This window comes from Dipodomys ordii, unplaced genomic scaffold (assembly GCF_000151885.1).
Source record: "Dipodomys ordii isolate 6190 unplaced genomic scaffold, Dord_2.0 Scaffold27, whole genome shotgun sequence".
In the NCBI taxonomy this organism is placed as follows: domain Eukaryota; kingdom Metazoa; phylum Chordata; class Mammalia; order Rodentia; family Heteromyidae; genus Dipodomys; species Dipodomys ordii.
Genome location: NW_012267243.1, coordinates 4,664,069 through 4,676,167, shown reverse-complemented (window position 1 = coordinate 4,676,167; position 12,099 = coordinate 4,664,069). Strand labels below are relative to the sequence as shown.

Below are 12,099 nucleotides of genomic sequence, written 5' to 3'. Positions count from 1 at the left end.
GTGTGTGTGTGTGTGTGTGTGTGTGTGGTGTGTGTGTGTGTGTGGTGTGTGTGTGTGGTGTGTGTGTGTGTGTGTACGTGTTTGTGCATGTGCGCGTACGCGCGCGCACCTCCTCATCTCAGAGGAGCAGTGTTTCTTTGAGATCTGCCTCAGGCACCTTCCAGTGTTTGCTGCCTAGTACACAGCTGGGAAAGAAAACACCAAAATACTGTCCTAGTATTCCAGCAGTGCTGGCTTCATAAATCATTGAACATTCCAGACTTTTCCACTTTTCAGTAGTATGTGATTACTTTGAAGCTAGAATTAACACACCAATTAGTACCAGGGTCTTACTACAAACAATGGCCTTATTCATTCTGATAGTGTCACTGTCAGCTAAAAACTGCTGGTCTTGATGTGTGCCCACAAAGGACACGCGACAGCCTCACAGGATCTGGGCCCTCCAATTATTAAATAAGCTCCACTCTGACAACTACATAAATAGACCTTTGTTCCTTACCTGAGTTTTCAAATTAAAATATCTTTAGTTCATCTGAGATCCTGGCAGCATTTTAGGCCTGCAGCTGGCAGGCCTCCACAGGCAGGGCCAAACACTAGGAACAAGAGCTACCTTTGTGTGCTGGGTATGACTTTTCTTACTGAGGACAAAACAGGCATGTCACTCAACCTTAGCCAAGGACACCCACATTATAACCAAGCTCCCAAGCCCATTCTACTTTAGCACTGAACAACAACAAGACAATGCACACATAGACCACTTTATATTTTCTAGCAAGTGCATTTAAAACAAAAGGTGAAAATTAAGGTTAACATTATTTTCAATATATCAAAAATATTTCAATGTAAATATAAAAATTATTAATAAGCTATCCTTTAACCTTTTATTACATCAAAATTCTGTGTGTCTGTGTGTGTGCTAGTCCTGGGGCTTGAGCTCAGGGCCTGGGTACTGTCCATCAGGTTTTTTACTCAGGGTTAGTCTAGTATTCTACCACTTGAACCACACAGTCCTCTTCAGGCTTTTGTTGACTGACCGGAGAAAAGAGTGTTAGAGAATTCCCTGCCCAGATTGGCTTTGAACTAGTGATCTTCAGATCTCACCCTCTGAACAGCTAGGATTTCAGGAGTGAGCACTGGCAGGCACCCAGCCTCCATGTGCATTTCACTCCCCAGGTACACCCTAGCTCAGATTGGCCACACACTCCATTGCTCCACAGCCCTATGTGACTAGTGGCAATTACACTGGTCAGCGTGGTCCAACACTCATATTTTTTCCTTTCCTTTTTACATGTATACCCAGTTTAACAAATTGTTCTACAAGGCTTTTCATGAAAAACCATAGCTATTTTCTGTTCCCTAGAGCATGTGCTCTTACTTATATGAAATCTTCTTTTGGTACTCGCTCTATTTTTAAAAGTACCACTTGCGACTCAGGACCCAAACTTTTATCTACATTTAACCAACTAATGTAGCGCCAATTCCCACCTCTGCATCCGTCCCATTTCCCTCTGGTATAGACTAGACCAATGTTTAGCATTGACTTTAAGAGAACAGAAGGTCTGTCCACAGGTGAGGGCACTCGTGGTGTAAAGCAGGGATCCTTGGCTGTCTCCACTGCTGGCTCAAAATTCAGCTTTCTCTGGCCTGTCCACAATCAGTCCATCATCAGTCATCTACCTGCTTTCTAGAATCTAAAATGTTAATACTATTGTTTCTTATTCCATGATCTTTGTCCCATAGATTTTATGCCCTAAAAAAAAATTCCTTTAGGTTTTAAAGGGAGTAGAGATAAGGGTATTGTGCTCAATTCATCCTTTTCTTTCTTTTCTTTTTGGCAGTCAGGACTGCCAAAAACATCAATTGTTTGAGTTCAGGGTCTTATTCTTGGCTAGGCAGACTACTGAGTCACATCCCAGCCCATTTTGTTTTATTTTTTGGTAGGGTACTACCTATTTACACTTCCCACATAGCTAGGATGACAGGTACATACTTCCTCACCTAGCTTTTATTGGTTGAGATGGGGTCTTATGAACTTTTCACTTAGACTGGCCTCAAACTGTGATCCTCTGTCTTCTACCTTCCAAGCAGCTAGAATTACAGACATAAGTCACTGCACCAAGCTCAATTCGCCATTGTTAACTGCAAGTCTTTTATCCTTTCTCTACGATCTGGTTGCTTCACTTAGAGTCTATCAAGCTTATCTCAACATGAAACTTTAGGATAACTCATTTTAGACAGAAATTAAACCTGCATGTCTGCTAATATAGCTTCCTACCTGGTATCTTTGCCTAACTCTACTCTAGTACACAATCTCAAATGGACCTTTCCAACATCTGATCATCACCCCAAATACCACCTTTTCCTGGTCTCTCATCACACTTGGAAGAAAAAGTCTTGCTTCCTTACCCATACTGACAAGGCCTTTCCAGGTCTGTTCTCCATCTCCTTACTTGGACTTCTGCCTGACCCTTCGCTCCCATGCTAGACACATGAGCTTTTCTGCTCTGTGCACGTCTGTACTTTTAGGTCTTCACTGGTAATCTTTCTCCCTCCTGGTATCCATCCAATGATCATGTATGTCCTCATACAAATACTGGCTCTCACTCTCCTGGCTACCTCCTATACTTCCTGCAGGTTTCAGTTAAACCTCCCTTTCTCAGGAAACCTGGGCTAAGTCAGAACTCTCCAGGCAGCAGCATTTCTTCTACTGTCTACAGTGGTCTTCAGCTTCGCTATCATGTTTCATTTCTATAATATCTACTCTACCCACTAAGTGGTGAATTCTATGAATGGTGGACACTGTCTGTTCTAGTTCTATATCCCCAGAACTGATATAGAACACATATCCAGTAAGAATTTATAATAAATGAGTGTCTAACATTGAATCTAAGATTGGGGAGGGGAGTTTCTGAACAATACCATCATATTTTTTTCCAGGAAAAAAAGACTGTAAAAGAATATTGTATTATAAGAATACTGCCTTGGGGCTGGGAAGGTGGCTCAGTGGTAGAGCGCTTGCCTTGTATGCATGAGGCCCTGGGTTCAATTCCTCAGCACCACATAAGCAAAAAAGAAAAAAAAAAAGCTGGAAGTGATGCTGTGGCTCAAGTGGTAGAGTGCTAGCCTTGAGCTGAAGAGCTGAGGGACAGCGCCCAGGCCCAGAGTTCAGGCCCCACGACCAGATCAAAAAAAAAAAAAGAATACTGCCTTTAGTTGGGCGCCAGTAGCTCATACCTGTGAGCCTAGGTACTTAGGAGGCTGAGATCTGAGGATCACGGTTCAAAGCCAGACCAGGCAAGAAAGTCTGTGAGATTCTTATCTCCAATTACCACCAGAAAACCGGGAGTGGTGCTGTGGCTCAAGTGGTAGAGCCTTGAGCCTTGAGCTGAGGGACAACACACAGGCCCAGAGTTCAAGACCCACAACTGACAAAAAAAAAAAGAATGCTGCCTTTATATCCAGGTACCTGTAACCCTAGCAGCTCAGAAGGCTGAGACTTGAAGGATCATGATTCCAAGCCAGTCCAGGCAGAAAGATTTATGAGACCCCAACTCTAAAAAGTAAAATGCTAGACAGGAAGTATGACTCAGGTGGTAGAGCACCAGCCATGAGCAAATAGCCAAGAACGGGTTGAAAATCTTAAATTGTGGCTTCAATCCCAGCAACCAAATTAAACACACACACACACAAACAACTTTTGCTATCATACTTCACAGCATAAGGAAAGATAAATTTTAAAATGTCTAAGCTTTTTCATAAAGATATAATTGAAGCAAAAAGCAGAGTTCTGTTGAATGCAGCAGGAGTTACAGGATAATTCAGTTACGGCAGCTCCCAGCATGAACTTCTCAGGTTCAATGGCTGCCCATTTTCTTTAGAGCAAAAATTGTATGATCCAGCAATGGAGCTTGAACTCAGGGCCTGGGCACTGTACCTTAGCTTTTTCACTCAAGGCTAGCATTCTACTACTTAAGCCATAGCTCTCCTTCTGGCTTTTCTGGTGGTTAATTGGAAGGAAGAATCTCATGGACTTTCCTGCCTGGGCTGGCTTCAAACCACAATCTTCAGATCTTATCTTCTTGAATAGCTAGGATTATAGGTATGAGCCACTAGCACTCAGCACATTCTCACTCTTAATTATGCTTCAACTATTGTCTTAGACGAGTTGCTCTCTGTTCTAGGAGGTATTAACTTTGCCTAAACCCTGTTGTGAATTTTATTCAATACATCTGCTCCTTTGAGGAGGCTGGTCTGTGTATCAGAATAAAAACTGCAGCTACACATAAAATTTGAGTTTTACTAGCCATGTAACTACTAAGAATTTCAGGGGTCTTAGGGTGCTTTTTCCCCTCAGATGTACTACAGAAAGAAGGGCATCTCAATACTCACACTGCCTGTTCCTCCAGCTCCCCTCCGATGCGCTGGGACATGTTCTTCAGCACCCCAATGCTGCCAGAGACCAGCTCCAACTGCTCATCCTGCTGTTCCACAATCAACTGGTGCCAGAGAAACGGAAATAAGCAATTAAAATCCATCTTACCTGGTTCCAAGCCCAGCACTCTAGCAGCTGCTAGTTTCTTTGCCAGCTTGGGACAATTCACATTCAAAAGCAAAGCCCAGAAATCAAAGGACCAGACCGTTGCCTCTGAGAACACACTGCTCAAATGGCTGGATTGTCAAGCTACTGATATCTCCTGCTGATCCAACTTGTGAACAGTCAGCAGGGCTTGAAACCACCAAGAGAGATTTACTCTGGTTGGCTGAGGGCCAATGAAGGAACACACAATGGCTGAAAGCACACATACAGCTGACCAGAGTCATGGGGATGTTTGGGAAGAGGAAGCCCACTGCCAAGGTCAAGGTCTCAGTCCATAAACAGCACCACAGCTTAAATGCAGGAGAGCCTGGCAAATTTCTGGTTGTATGGGAAAATTATACACACAGGGTCTTTTTCGTCTTCTTGAAGGACAACCCAGGGGGCCCTGTGGTAATAAATTACCTCAGCGACAACTACTAGCAAATAAATGTTTATTTTTCATTGTGTTGCATCTCATTGATTTTCTATAAAAATTTTTTTTGCTTGGTTAATAGCAGACAGGTTTCTGGAACTAGAACAAAAGAACAGATAACATGTATATATACATAAAGCACAGTATCTAAGGAGTTTTAACAAGCAGCTGACTTCAAATCCTCAGATTATCATTAGCTTCCTTTTACTAATATGATTTCACATTAAAAACAGCAGCACATAATACCTTCACTTCCTTCTACCCCTCAACCTCTACAAAGCCGTCCTATTTTTATATAACTGACCAAATTAATGATTTTCAACAAACTAAACAAGGACTCAATCTTTCTGAGAGTATCTATGTTGAAAAAAATCAGGGCATATAAATAAGAGGTTGGAGAAAGATAGTTTGCATTTTAAAAACGATTCTTACCCTTACCTGTCACTTTTGATGTCTGTTCTGCTTTCCCTGAGATTGTTATAACCAAATGTGTATTTTTTCCAAAGATTTAAACACTTTTCATGTATGTAATCATACATAATCAACTAAAGCAGAAGCTCTGACCTAACCCACTGTCATTAGGCAATGAACCCCATGGCTGGAGAAGGACTGGGGGGAAGTACCCCACCCCACCTCCCATCTTTGGCCAGCTATTCTCAGGGTACCTGCTGCTGCGCTTGTTGCTCCTCGATGAAATGGGAATTGGCCAGCTGCAGTTCACGATCAAGGTGCCCATACTGATGTGTCGTTCCAGTGCTCCAGTTCTGGTTGCTACTGTCTCCCAGCAGGGCCTGTGTGAGAAGGGCCAACCAGAGACAGGGGCAACAGGCAGGTATAATCTCTGAACTGACACAAACTGTGCTCACACTTCTCATAACCTGACCAGGTTATGTGGCAGTGTAGGTTGGTACCCTGGATGATCCAACTTAAGGAATGCCAGGAAGGGCCTTTCCCAAGCCCTCCCAATGGACACCACAAATGGCTTTGTCCTCTTAAAATGCTAATGAATGTTTATACTAACCAACATTGACCTGTTTATCACTTTACAATTTAAAAAGTACACACTCCTTAGAACAGCTCTTCCTAGAAGCCTTGGACATACACCAGGGACCCAAGGGCCTAGTCAAACCAATCTGGAGTCTTACTGAAAGAAGATCCATCAAAGTTTTGAAGCTCTGGGGAGGGCAGGAGTGTTTCCAGAATGGCAATGTTAATTAATAGCCCCTCAGCAACAGGAAAAAGGGAAGGCTACAGGCTTCCCAGAGAGTTAATATAGGACTGCTATCCCAGTCAGGTATGACTATTAGAGCCTGATCTGAAAATTGGGCCAGCCTTGAAATCCCGATCTCCACCAGGGCTCCCAGAGGCCAGAGCCGGGTTCCTAAACATGAACTCAGAAATGTCTAGCCACAAATGTCAGGTTTTTGAGTATCTTCCCATATAAGAGGCAGATAGGCATGTGAAAGCTCAGTGGTGGCAAATGATCTGAAGCAGGATCCCTCCCACCTAACTGGCCAAATGACTGCTCATGGCAGTACTGTACCAAGACAAGATTGAGAAGATACTGGTGACCAAGACTCTTTCCTTGAACAGTTTGCCCAAAATTCCACAAGATAAAGGCACAGCTTTCCTTTTGTTGTTGTTGGTAGTACTGGCGTTTGAACTCAAGAGCCTCACATTTGCCAGGAAGATACTCTACCACATGAGCCACAGTCCCTACCCTTTTTAGCTTTAGTCATTTTTCTAATGGGGTTTTGTGTTTTTGCCCAAGCCTGGCCTTGAACTGCAATCCTCCTATCTACGCCTCTCCCCAGAGCTGGGAGGACAGGAATGAGCTACCATGCCCAGCCCAAGCATATTTATCCCTGGTACATTTAAAAGCCTGACCAACTTAGTTGGTCTCTGCCTGAAGAATGCATCAACAGCTCCATTCCCCTCTTCCATACTGACACTGACATGACATTTTAGAGGTGAACTCCATCTATTGTCCAGACTCCAGGAGCTAGGAGTAGGAAGCTCAGGATGCAGAGTATCAAGTTCTTAGGCTATTATCAGAAGAGTTCCTCATACATTCAGTTCTCAGAAGTTCTTTTTTGCTCAGTTGGTCATGGGGCTTGAACTCAGGGCCTGGGCACTGTCCTTGCACTTTTTCAAGGCTACTGCTCTACCACTTTGAGCCACAGCATCACTTCCGGTTTTCTGGTGGTTCACTAGAGGTAAGTCTCACAGGCTTCCCTGCTCGGGCTGGTTCTGCACCATAATTCTCAGATCTCTATGTAGCGAGGATTACAGGCGTGAGCCACTGGTGCCCAGAAGTTCTTAATGAGAGCTCCAAGCTGTGGGGCTCAGCCCTGTCAAAAGGCTGGACGGGACTATCTCTTGGGAAAAACAGGGTGGCTCTGCCCTGATTCAGCCTTGGTTTGTGAAAAGAACCTGCTCATTCTGATTCCAGACTCTTAAGGACTTCATGGAGAACATATGGACCTCGTGATACTTTCTTCAGGGCCAAAATGAAGGTAGAGTTAGGCTGCTGGCAGAAATTGGGGCTCCTTCAGTCTATGTGCTCCCATATCAGCCAGGGTGTTCACTTATGGGAGACGTGTATCAGTTATGCTTTTAGTATCACCTAGATTTTACAGTGAAATTGCTTAGAAGTTATCAGTCTGACTCCAAGAATCTGTCACAATGGGAGAGAGGATACTGAGTGCCAGACTAGCAGCACCTGGTACCTGGCACTAAGGCAACTTTGCCTACTAGAGTATCTAGAGAACCCTTGAAAACTTGAGGCTCTATGACATTTCCTTCATGGCCTAAAATGAGATTCTAAGCTCAACTTAGAAGGACAATGTATATACTTATTTTCTTTGTTATTTTAATTACACTATCTAGAGAATAAAGCATCCATATTATTAGTAGCAGAGGACAAATGTTACCAGGTACCTCACTTTCACAACTGCTTCAGCTGTCAAATGTGAACAAAGAAACTCCAAACCAGCCAGTTACGGCCATTCACTACTTTCGTTCAAGAGTGAGTGCCACAGAGGATAAGCTAGCCAATGGCTTTTCCTAGCTGCACTGTTAAATAAATAAATAAATACATAAATAAAGAAATGCAAAAGAGATAGAAGAAAACTGTTACCTCCAATTGACCACTCAAAAACTGCAAGTGGAGCTTCAGTTAAAGTGGTAGAACACTAGCCTTGAACAAAATCACTCAGGGACAGTGTCCAGGCCCCGAGTTCAAGCCCCATGACCAAAAGAAGAAAAATAAAAGCCCAAGGGACAGTGTCCAGGCCCTGGGTCTCATGACCCAGCAAAACGGTCAGCATTTAAAAATTCCAAATATCTAACTATGTATTTTCTTGGACAGATACTTACATTCTGGGCCTGACATGTACTGCATGCCCGAAATCAAAGCTGAGGCAGGAATATGACCACTTCAAGACCAGCCTGGGACATAGAAATACTGAGAGACAGACAGAAATAAAGACAGACAGACAGACAGACAGCAGAAAGAAAGTAGGAAAGAGGAAGTGGCGCTGTGGTTCAAGTGGTAGAGAGCTCACCTTGAGCTGAAGAGCTGAGGGACAGTGCCCAAGCCAGAGTTCAAGCCCCACGACCGACCGAAAAAAAAAAAAACAGAAAGGAAAGAAAGAGAAAGAAAGAAAGAAAGAGAGAAAGAGAGAGAGGGAGGAGAAAGAGAGAGAGAGACAGAAAAAGAAAGCAAAAGAGAGAAAGAGAAAAGGAAGGGAAGGAAGGAGAAAAGGAAGGGAGACTGGTTTGACAGATACTGATGTTTTCTCACCTGTCTATTTTTCCTTTCAGTTAATGCCTGCACAGATGAAGTTGACATCTGATCCTTCATGTCCTACCAGACAAACAGAAGACCAGAAAATAAATTTAAAATATCCATAAAAGAAAATCATGGCTAATATTCCATACAATAGCAAAATATTCATAATTTGTTATTTTCTTCTTTTAAACAAAAATAATTCCTAGAGGTATCAAGAATAGTTTTATAGGAACAAATAGATCTATTACTTAATCTGAAGCAAACACTTTTTTTGAGTTCAAAATGTTTTACTCCATAGTTTTTTTCTTCCATATATATTTAGCAAACACTTTCTATTAGCTATTTAGCTTCTTATATTTAATCACAACCTGATATACTAGAAAATGATTTAAAGTACATGCTAATTCCAATACAATTTTGTTTTCTGGAAAAAAAAAACCCAACAAGGTGTCAAGGTACTTTGCACCATTTTGTTGGCAAGAAACTCCCTCCAAGACCCATGACAAGTGAATGCAAAGTCAGAAAGTATGGTGGCTTTTATAATTCCTTGTGTAGTAAATCTGAATAGTAACCACCCTGCTTCAACTTTAAAGTATTCAATCACTCAGTCAGCAAAAACTTCCTGTGTCTATTATATGCCAGGCACACAGCAGTGAATGATACCGTGTAGCACCGGTCCCCTTAGAGCCCACATGATGATTTACTGGGCCAGACACCTGAGGGGCTGTTAAAAATGCCACTTTCAGCCAGGCACTGGTGGCTCACGCCTGTTATCTTAGCTACTCAAGAGGCTGAGATCTGGAGATCGCATTTCAAAGCCAGCCTGGGCAGGGATATCTGTGAGACTCTTATCTCCAATTAATCACCAGAAAATGGTAGTGGCACTGTGGCTCAAGTGATAGAGCACTTGCCTTGAGCTGAAGAGTTCAGGGACAGTGCCCCAGGCCCAGAGTTCAAGCCCCACAACTAACAACAAAAAAGCCACTTTCTAGGTCTTAATCACACATCTACGAGTGAGTGTGTGAGTGTGTGTGTGCGTGCGTGTATGTGTAGGCCTTAATCACACATCTACGAGTGTGTTTGTGTGTGTGTGTGTGTGTGTGTGTGTGTGTGTGTGTGTGTGTGTGTCCTGGGGCTCACTTTGACCATGCTCAAAATTAGCACTCTACCACTTGAGCCACAGCTCCACTTCTGACTTTTTGGTGGTCAGAAATAAGAATCTCATGAACTTTCCTGCCCTGGCTTTGAACCACAATCCTTATATCTCAGCTTCCTGAGTGTTAGGATGACAGATGTTAGCTGTGGGCACCCAGCCTAGGTCCAACTTTTTATGATGCACTTTAACAAATCCTTTTGGTATGTCTTAAAAACTTGAGAACCTCTCGTTTACACAAATCTAGAAACCTCAAGATGGCTGTAGCCACCATATCTATGGACTGCCACTGTTATTTACCCATTAATGTTTAAGATAAATATTCCAATATTCCATAAACTTTACTTAGTTAATATCTACCAATAACTACATAGCACCATATCTGAAATGTTCCCTACTCTATGCTTTTAAATGCACTTGATGCATTTCATAAGTCTTTCTTTTTTTAGGGGGTCCAGTCGTGGGGCCTGAACTCTGGGCCTGGGCGCTGTCCCTCAGCTCTTCAGCTCAAGGCTAGTGCTCTACCACTTGAGCCACAGCGCCACTTCTGGTTTTTTTTTTTCTTTTTGCTTATGTGGTGCTGGGGAATCGAACCCAGGGCCTCAGGCATGCAAGGCAAGCGCTCTACCACTGAGCCACCTTCCCAGCCCCTCATAAGTCTTTCTAAAAAATAAAACCATGCTAGGCACCAGTGGCTCACACCTGTAATCCTAGCTACTCAGGAGGCTGAGATCTGAGGATCAAGTGATAGAGCGGTAGCCTTGAGCTGAAGAGCTGAGGGACAGTGCCTAGGCCAGAGTTCAAGCCCCATGACAGAAAATAAATAAACCACAAAACAATAAGCATGCTACTTTCAAAAGTATACAGAAAAAATTAGTATCTTAGCCTTCAAACATCATAAGCAGAATGTGTTTTTGTGGTTGGAAGTTGGATGGTGAGGGCAAAGGTAATGACTGAAATGGAGCGCAGAGAGGCCTGGGGATAGGGGCAGCATCTGGTCATGCCCTATGATGCTTCTGGAAGTTGCTCAGGTGAGTGAACCCAGTTAATAAATTATTGAAGCTGTGTATTTAGGATACACGAATTTTTTATGTATTGTTATACTTCAATAAAAAATTTTTAATAGTAATGCTTCCAAACAATAATTAGATGGTAAATGGACTAAACCTTCAAAAATAAATTTTGCAAAAGTAGAACTAACAGAGATCTTTCCCATCAGACCAGGGAAGATAGACTTGGTGAATATATTAATAAATATAGAGTCTAGTCAGTGCTGGTGGCTCATACCTGGTTACTCAGGAAGTGAAGATCAAGAGGAATGAGACTTGAGGCCAGCACAGAAAATAAAAATTGTGAGACTCCTCCACAGGAGAAAAAAAGCTACAAGTGATACATGCCTGTTATCCCAGCTACTTCAGGAAACAAAAACAGAAGGATCATAGTCCAAGGTGACCTGGACAAAGCAAAACCCAATGTTAAAACTAACCAGAATGAAAAAGAGTAGGAGGAATGGATCAAGAAGTAAAGGGCCTGCTTGCCAAGCATAAGCCCTGAGTTCTAGAAGTGCCAAAAAACAAATAAAACAAAACAAAATGTATATAATCTGCTGGCCCCCCGGGAACTCGTGCCTGTAATCCTAGCTACTCAGGAGGCTGAGATCTGAGGATCATGGTTCAAAGCCAGCCCGGACAGGAAAATTCCGTGAGCCTCTTATCTCCAATAAACTGCTAGAAAACTAGAAGTGGTGCTCTGGCTCAAGCAATAGAGCGCTACCCTTGAGCTGAAGAATGCAGGGACAGCTCCCAGCCCCAGAGTTCAAGCCCCATGACCAAAATAAATAAATAAATAAATAAATAAATAAATAAATATATATATATATATAATCTGATGTTCTATTTATAAAAATAAATCCTTTTATAATATACTCTGAAATTAATCAATATTTAAAACAGGTATTATAATTGGATACTTAGAAAAATCTAGCTTGTACTCAAAGTATAAGCTAGATTTTTTTTTGGGGGGGGGGTCCAGTTGTGGAGCCTGAACTGTGGGCCTGGGCCCTTCCCTCAGCTCTTCAGCTCAAGGCGAGCGCTCTACCACTTGAGCCACAGCACCACTTCCGGCTTTTTTCTTTTTGCTTATGT

At 42.6% G+C, this 12,099-nt stretch overlaps 1 protein-coding gene across 2 annotated transcripts in view; it reads right to left on the bottom strand.

The window, feature by feature from the left end:
- The window catches only part of Stx6 (syntaxin 6), a 51,096-nt gene that overhangs the window by 18,097 nt on the left and 20,900 nt on the right, over positions 1–12,099 (bottom strand). For both annotated transcript variants that reach the window (XM_013015723.1, XM_013015724.1), the window contains exons 4-6: positions 8,815–8,877; positions 5,675–5,800; positions 4,390–4,496 (exon numbers count right to left, since the gene is read on the bottom strand). In XM_013015723.1, coding sequence (XP_012871177.1) covers positions 4,390–4,496; positions 5,675–5,800; positions 8,815–8,877 — 296 coding nt within the window. The remainder of the gene's footprint in view (positions 1–4,389; positions 4,497–5,674; positions 5,801–8,814; positions 8,878–12,099) is intronic.